Source organism: Sciurus carolinensis, chromosome 17, assembly GCF_902686445.1.
Source record: "Sciurus carolinensis chromosome 17, mSciCar1.2, whole genome shotgun sequence".
Lineage (NCBI taxonomy): Eukaryota > Metazoa > Chordata > Mammalia > Rodentia > Sciuridae > Sciurus > Sciurus carolinensis.
Genome location: NC_062229.1, coordinates 9,507,002 through 9,515,616, shown reverse-complemented (window position 1 = coordinate 9,515,616; position 8,615 = coordinate 9,507,002). Strand labels below are relative to the sequence as shown.

General features: G+C 39.9%; 2 protein-coding genes across 2 annotated transcripts; both read right to left on the bottom strand.

The window, feature by feature from the left end:
- Nucleotides 1-960: 960 nt before the first annotated feature.
- On the bottom strand, nucleotides 961-1,854 carry LOC124969601 (olfactory receptor 7E24-like). Its single transcript, XM_047532648.1, has one exon. The coding sequence runs from the start codon at nucleotides 1,846-1,848 to the stop codon at nucleotides 961-963; it is 888 nt and encodes a 295-aa protein (XP_047388604.1). The 5' UTR covers nucleotides 1,849-1,854.
- A 5,379-nt stretch (nucleotides 1,855-7,233) lies between these two features.
- LOC124967988 (putative gustatory receptor clone PTE01) lies at nucleotides 7,234-8,190 on the bottom strand. The gene has a single exon (XM_047530403.1). The coding sequence runs from the start codon at nucleotides 8,182-8,184 to the stop codon at nucleotides 7,234-7,236; it is 951 nt and encodes a 316-aa protein (XP_047386359.1). The 5' UTR covers nucleotides 8,185-8,190.
- Nucleotides 8,191-8,615: the final 425 nt, after the last annotated feature.

Sequence of the window (8,615 nt, the reverse complement as noted above, 5' to 3'; positions counted from 1 at the left end):
AAAAAAAAAAAAAAAAAAGGAAAAAGCCACCTATTGTCAGCCTGCCAGGATTATTTTAAGGTTGTCACATTCAAAACCAGCTTGCTGAATTCCCTCCCCCTACCGCTTCCCTTACTTGGAGTAGTGGTCCTGACACATTAGTGTTTTTTTTATCTTTGCCCCAAATAAAATTTTTTCCTACTTTAGTCTCGGGTGGTCTCACTATGCATTGATAACCGGACCCCACAACACAAGGACTGGTGCCCAGTGAAGGCTGAGCCTCTGTCCTAAAGATTAACATAAAACCAGGGTCATATAGGAGTTTCCCAGTGAAGAAAACCATGGGAGGGTAGACACGGTTATGGAGCCCACAGGACTTGAGGCTTCAAACGGAAGGGATGGAGGAGTCAGAGTCTTATTTACTCTTACAAGACTTTGCAGGTCCAAGTATAGTGCTCATACTTGGCAAAATTTATCCACAACATCCCAGTCACAAAGGATATCCTCATGTCAGAGGAGAAGAAGAGGAGAAAGTGAATGTCTCCTGTAGCTTCACAACTCTTCTTAGAGAGGAGAAAACTTGTACGTACTCTTTATTTCTATTTTTGTTTTTTCCCTAAAATTCCACTGGTTTTTCTGACTCATAGGTAATATTGTCAAAATACAGATGACAATGCAGTCATTTCTGCCGTGATCAAGTGCACAGCTCAGTAGCAGTAATTACAGTCAACTCCTTGTGCAACCATCAACATCTTCCATCTCCAGGAATATTTCATCTTCCCAAACAGACTTTATACCCATTAAGACACTTCCAATTCCTCCTTTTCGGGCCTCTGCAAGCCACTATTCCACATGAAGTAAGATGTGGACATAAAGACATCAAACTCAAATAATGTGATCAAGGAAGCAAATTTAATGTCTAGATGTTTAGTTTTGCTGAGTTTCCGGCATACATTCCAAATGGATGCCACACACCTGAGATCACACTGTTCTCCCATGCAGCCTCCTCAGGGCACTTCTAATGTCCCTGTTACTCAGGCTGTAGATGAAGGGGTTCAGCATGGGGGTGACCACAGTGTACATCACTGAGGACACCACACCCTTTCTGGTGAATGATAACTGATCTGAAGAAAGGTACACTCCAAAGGCTGTTCCATAAAATAAGCAAACAACTGAGAGGTGAGACCCACAGGTGGAGAAGGCTTTGTACTTGCTGCCTAATGATGGCATTTGCAGAATAGAAGAAACAATTTTATAATAAGAGAAAAATGTCCCTGAGAGAGGAAGAAGACCATAGATCACACCAACAAAATACATGACTATATCTCTGGTAAGGGGATCAGAACAAGAAAGACTAAGGATCTGAGAAGGGTCACAGAAGAAATTAGAAATGTCCATGTCCTTGAAGTATATAGACTGTAAGGCAATCAAATTGTGCACCTGGGATTCCAAAAGGCTAAAACCAAAAGACACCAAAACTAAGAAGCCACAGAGGCGAGGATTCATGATAACTGAGTAATGCAGGGGGTGACAGATGGCCACAAAGCGGTCATAGGCCATCACAGTCAACAGCATTTCATCCGTACATCCAAAAATAATAAAAAGGGACATCTGACTCAGGCAGCCCACATAGGAAATGGCTCTGCTGTGAGTTTGGATGTCCACAATCATCTTTGGGACTGTGGTGGAGATGAAACCGATGTCAGCCAAGGAAAGAAAGGAGAGGAAGAAGTACATGGGGGTGTGGAGGTGGGGGTCAGAGCTGACAGCCAGAATAATGAACAGGTTCCCAAGCACTGTGACCAGGTACAGGGACAGGAATAGTCCAAAGATGATGGGCTGCAGGTCTGGGTCCTCTGGGAGTCCCATGAGATGGAATTCTGAGACGTGTGTTATATTTTCTTGTTCACTTTTGTTTGGACACCTTTTGAAACAGAAAAGAGGTTTAGGGCTGGGTATATAGCTCAGTTGGGAGAGTGCTTGCCTCGTAAGCACAAGGCCCTGGGTTCAAGTCCCCAGCACCACAAAAAAAGAAAAAAGAAAGAAAGAAAACAGATTTAGAAAAAATACCCAATAATCAATTACCACAAAAACAACAGTATGCATTATTTTGACTTAAAATACCCAAACACTATGTAAAATTAGAACTGCATTATTTGAATACTAGAGAGTCCATATCAGAGAACATTATGTGCCACTTACCTTCCAGAATATTTTCAGCTTCTTGTGTTTTTCTGATTACCTCTTTGGGAACGTATTTCCCATTGCTGTGCACAGACTTATAATTTATATGGGTTGATCCGCTGAATGTGCCACCACAAGTCGTATAGGAAAAGATAGCATTTATTAAGACATGTAACGTATATACAAAGGAAAACCATCCCAGGTAGCATACCAAGTCAGCACCGGAGAGACATCACGGGCATTTTGCAGCATACATAACCAAAGAAAGCAGTCTTGTCACCTTTGAGTGCTTCTCATCTCTCTTAAATACACCAGAGTAAACATATGAAGTTATTGTCTGGAGCCATTGGGCCCAGTACTATCAGTACATTTGGTCTCAGACCTGGATCTGGCCAGGAGCCAGGCCTTGAGAGCAGAAACCAGAAGTCTTTAACTTTTTTAAAGTTTTCGGACTGAGCGCTTATCTGTCCTTGAACAGGGGCACTGCCAGACCACTAAGTTTCTCATGCAAGTTGTTCGTTCCTTGCCCTGATTTCACTTTTTGAAAGCACTCTTAAACAAGACTCCATTTTTCTCTACACTTTTCTGTGGATGAAGTCCTCACTCAATTTTTGTTTCTATTCTAAAAATTGTATAGTATAGAACTTCTCTCTTTCTGGACTTCAAATTGTGATCTTCATATTTACTTTAGACGTATATAACCATTGTTATCACTAACCATAAATGTGTTCTTTTTTGGACTGCACCTGACAATGTGTCAATGATGAAACAATAATGAAATGCTAAGAATTTTTGAAATTGTATATTTTATTAGGGTTCATGTGTATCAATTTGATATAATTTCAGTAAAATATCTAGTGAAGAAGAGAGTTCCTTGCCTCCCTCACCTTTTTTCATTTCTTATTCTCTAATGACTTTGGAATAATCTTCATTGCTTTTTTGATCATAAATCCTTTTACATGTTGTTGAGGATTTTAGAACCAGCAAAGCCACACCCTTCTTGTGCTACTTCACAGAACTTCACATAAATACTTTCTCAGCACTTAAAAGCATCTCTGGGTTATTATTTGGTGAGGTCACATCATGATATAATTACAAAAAAAGTGCAAAAGAAAATATTTAGGGGTTACCTTAGTAAACAGATCTGTACCATTGATTTATGCCTAAAATTGAGATAACAATTACCTGGCTTATAGTGTTATTATAAGATTTTTTAAAATTCAACTAGTGGTTTTAGTTTCATTTACCAATATACTTCTCATAATGTTATCAGTGTATGTGATTTGTTTATCACATATATTTACTCAAATATTTTAAATATTTTAAAATATCAACATACCACACTTTGGACAAAACCCAACTTAAAGTATCCTCATGTGAAGTTCTTCATGGTCCTTTCCAGCACCAGGATTGAGAACCACAAGGATTGGCCACCATCCTTAATGTTATCTACTGTTACTGGCAATAATACCCACCGCTCATATTAAAAGCAAACTTTAAGCAAAATATGCTTCAGAACCTAATATTTTAGAGGGATTTCATTTTAAATCTATGAAATTTGAATTCTTGGTGTCTCTGAATAATTCCATTCTGCACACCTGTTCCACTAAAAAATGCTGTTATGTTTCTGTGGGAGAATTTTGTGTGTTGATATAGACATGTCAGGATTGCTTTGTGTATTCATGATCAGGTTTCTTTAAGGTTTACCTAAATAGTATGTAAAGCTAATCTAGTCCACAACACGCATATTGGGCGTGAAATGACCACTTTGTAAAGTCTTGGATTTAAGTCTCTATGCAGTACCTGCAGCTAGGTCAAATGATTCAGATAATGCAGAACATGTCCCGAGCAAGGAACATCATTTCCTTACAGAGTTTGCTATAACCCTAATCTTTTCAAAATCCTGTGTCTCTCTCCATATTGCACAAATGAAAATTTCTAGATAATATATATATACATGTGTGAGATAGTTATTTGAATTTCAATAATTGATACATGTTCCATTTTACTATCAGTCATTTATATTTGGTGTCACAATAAAAATCATTTCTATTAAAAAGGTCTACATCTGTTAGTTTATACTGCCAAAAATTATTACTGATCTATATGTGGTAGGTGTTCCTGCAGGATTAATGAATAAATGTCATCTCGTTTAGGGAATTTAGTAGTTCCATTTGGTTTCAATAGAGGACACAGTCCCCTGTGATGGGACTCAGGAAATCAATAGAACAGTCCTGGTTCATTAACCCACAGTCATACACACCCATAACTTCCACATATAAGATATGTAATTTAAGTTTGGAAACCAGTAAACATTTGGTCCTTAAATCACTTTTTCAAGAATTCATTCTTTATACCAATAGTGAGTTTATTGATGCAAACCATTTCCAAAAACCAGCGAAGCCTGAAATGATGTAATCAAAACACAAATGAGCTCAAGAAGGAGGAATGCTTGCCCACGTTTCTTTCTCCATCTTTTGTCTTTAATACTCATAAATACCTGTGCTATTACCTTTGAATAACGTAACAGTGTAAGTGCTGTGAAACTAAATTTTAACATCTGTGTGTTCTTTGTATAGGCACAATTAAGAGGTGATTTTTTTTTTTTGTTCTCCCTGACTTTCCTAAAAAAGATAAAAGTGTAGACCTGAAAGCACTAAGTATATTGAAGCCACTCTGGGTTTTGTGAACCAAGATGTGGTTATTCTAGGTTTTAAGCAAGTTCCTTTTATATTTGATACCTCCTTTGTATCAAACAAAGTATGGAATCTAAGGAATCATAGATGAACAAGGATTAGATTGCTTTCCAAATACACAGCACATTATTTATATAGGCACAAAAAATCAATTTCCACACTGTAGAAACAGGAACACAGTAACTACAAATAACATGATATTTTAGCTGACTTGTACAAAGATTAACATCATCCTTATAATAATAATAATACATAAGTTGCATTACACAATTGTTTGATATGCTTCTCACAGGTTAGTCACATGGGTAGCCTTCATACATGTTTAATCTGTACTCAACACATTTGTATCAATTAGAAATCAACTCAGATGACAATGTTGAGGCTCACAGGTTCCAATAACCTGCCTGTCACTGACATAACAAGTATGAGGGTTGGATTCAAAATTAAATCATCAGTCTCTGTGTCTGAAACCCTACACTTTTCATTGTTTTTCCAAATATGAGAAGGTTTTAAGCAGAAAACCAGAGGTCCCAATGACAGGGTCATATGAGGAACTTTAAAAAACTCTTTCCAGTTTCTTGTGTAGAAATGAAACCAAGACCAGAATTTCATTCTCCTTTGGAAACTGGCTTTGCAGATAACAAGAGTCAGGTGGCTGCTGACAGTTGCCATGACATCTGCATTGGGGCAAGAGGCGATCTGTGCTGACCTGTGAGGAGTCTACCTTTCCTGGGATCCTTGCCTGGGATCCTAGCTATCCGTCTTATACTTGGTAAAGCAGGTGCCAACCATTGCTTTGCCCTATGGGCTAACAGAGATCCAGGAAGGATGCAGTGAGCAAGGGGTCTCTTCCTGGAGTGACAGGGAATTGCAGCTGACAGTTGGGTTATCAGAGAAACCCAGCAGGATTCTCCTGGCAGATGCCCTGTGTCTGTATTCAGACAGACCAACTCAAAATCCCTTCAGTCCTTTCTACCTAACAACTGATAGCTGATACCTTAAAATCCAGTTCTCCCTCCCTTTAGGGAAAATAACTAGCAGTGGTTTGCAGAAAACCATGCAGATTAAATGGAATGAAACAAGCTACTCATAGCTCAGAGTCTGAACTTGGGAATCCCTCAAATACAGTTCAGGATGTGATGGTTACCCTCCTCCTCCTCCTCATCTTCCTCCTCATCCCTTCCTTATACTTTGGGTGTGCTTAGTGGTCAGTGTGGGGGTGCAGTAATGCTTTCATGCATGGGTGAGATGTATTGACAAGTGGGGGAAGAAAACAAACCTCACACAAGTCACAGGACCCCAGCTCTGCACAGAGAAAGAGCGTCCCATAGAGTGACTAAAGACTTGCATGCTGCTCTCCCACCACTACCTGCCTCACCTCTCAAGTTCATCCTTAGGGTGAGCAGACAGTGCTTCTGTCAGCTTCCCTGACCCATCTCCTTCCTCAACACTTACTGGCTTAAGCTGCTTCTCTTCTGAGTCATGACCCAGCAGTGAGAGTCCAGTGCAAATCCCACAAAGGTTTCAGCACCACACTCTGGCTCAGAATGAATGGACTGGATGAGGCAAAGATCCTGGAACAGGCAGCCAGGGGGAGAGCAGATGCAGGTGTGTGGCACACGGGGCTGAAGCCCTCACTCTGAAGCCTGGTTACTTATTATAAAACAACCACAAAGGTTCAGTTCACAGAGCCCACAATTAGCTAAATTGGCCCATGCAATCCCATTCTCTGAGGACTTCTTCATTAGTAGAAGAACAAGAAAGAGGAAGTGAATGTCCACCAAATTTCTAGGCTCTTCCTCTTTGGGAGAAGTCCCAGATAATGCTCACTTAATTTGTTTCCTGTCTTTCCTTGCCTATTTTTAAAGATCCATTTGTATTTTTCCCTCAGTTGCTGTGGTAAAATATATGACAAAATTACAATTTTTTGTGTACCATTCAGTGGAATTAATTACATTCACTTTTTTATACAGTTATCACCAACACCTGTTTCCAGAAATATTTTCTCTTCACAAATTTAAATTTTGTAGCCATTTAAAAAATTTATTCCTCCCTCTTTTTTGTGTGTTTTTCCTTGATACTGGGTATTTAACCCAGGGGTCCTTAATCACTGAACCACAACCCCAGCCCTGTTATATTTTTTATGTAGAGACAGGGTCTCACTGAGTTGCTGAGGGCCTCACTGAGTTGCTGAGGATGACTTGGAACTGGCCATCCTCCTGCCTCAGCCTCCCACATTGCTGGGGTTACAGGCCTGCCTCACCATGCCCAGCTTCCTCCCTCTCTCAAACATGGTAATGACCATTCCTTCATGAAACATGATGAGGAATTAAACCCACAAAAATAATGTGAGCAAGACAGACTGCTTACAGGTCTACAGGTTTAGTTTTGCTGGCAAATCTAGCCTCCCTTGAAAACAGATGCCTCGGGCTCTGGGATTGTATGCATTGCTGTGCATCCTTCTCAGGGCAGTTTTAATGTCCCTGTTCCTCAGGCTGTAGATGAAGGGGTTCAGCATAGGGCTGACCACTGTGTACATTACAGAGAACACTGCACTTGTTCTGGGAGAAAGTGATACAGTGGAACCAAGATACACTGCAAGACCTGTCCCATAAAATAAGCAAACAACTGCCAGGTGAGACCCACAGGTGGAGAAGGCTTTGTACCTCCCCCCTGAAGATGGGATCTTCAGAATGGAGGAAACAATTTTATAGTAAGAAAAAAGTATCCCGGAGATGAGAAGAAAGCCAGACAGAGTAACAACAAAATACATGACGATGTTATTTGTTAAAGTATCGGAACAGGCAAGATTAAGTAGTTGAGAAGGGTCACAGAAGAAATTAGCAATTTCCACATCCTTGAAGTACCTAAAGTTTAAGACAATCAAGTTATGCAGCTGAGAATTAAAAAGGCTGATCAAAAAGGACATGAAAACTAAGAATCCACAGAGGTGAGAGTTCATGATAACTGAGTAATTCAGTGGGTGGCAGATGGCCACAAACCGGTCATAGGCCATCACGGTAAGAAGCATGTCATCCATACATCCAGAAAGGATAAAAAGGGACATCTGCATCAGGCAGTCCACATAGGAGATGAATCTGCTGTGACTTTGAGTGTTCATAATCAGTTTTGGGACCGTGGTGGAGATGAAGCAGATGTCAGCCAAGGACAGGTTGGCGAGGAAGAAGTACATGGGGGTATGGAGGTGGGCATCAGAGCTGACAGCCAGGATGATGAGCAGGTTCCCCAGCACTGTGACCAGGTACATGGACAGGAACAGTCCCACAAGCACAGGCTGTAGTTCTGGATCCTCTGTGAGTTCCATGAGATAGAATTCTCATATGGATGTCAGATTTTGTGATTCCGAATTGGTGACCATCTTTTAAAAAAGAGATGAAGGTTAGAAAAAGACAATTCCAGGCATTGAGCTGTCTCCATATATTTTGAATTTAAGTATACAGAGTATTTGTTCACATTTCAACATCACGGTGCTTTTCTAATACTTCTCAGCTGTGATCCACTTAGTCATCATAAACTTCCTTCAGTGCTGACTTCTGTGTTGGCTTCATTCTATGTGTATCTATTTTAGAGACATTCAAAAGAACAATGTTAGAAGACCAAGGAAATTAAAGATAGCCAGTCCATTATTACTGTAAAACAAATCTAATACTTTTGAGAAAAGAAAATAAGTAGCAATCGACTTCTACCTTTATAAATAAAGTCATTCCACTTATGAATGTTAAGAAGCAGTCAAAC

What these genes read in the sequence shown, in the direction of transcription:
- LOC124969601 (XM_047532648.1), bottom strand. Translation starts at nt 1,848, where the DNA reads ATGGGACTCCCAGAGGACCCAGACCTGCAGCCCATCATCTTTGGACTA.
- LOC124967988 (XM_047530403.1), bottom strand. Translation starts at nt 8,184, where the DNA reads ATGGAACTCACAGAGGATCCAGAACTACAGCCTGTGCTTGTGGGACTG.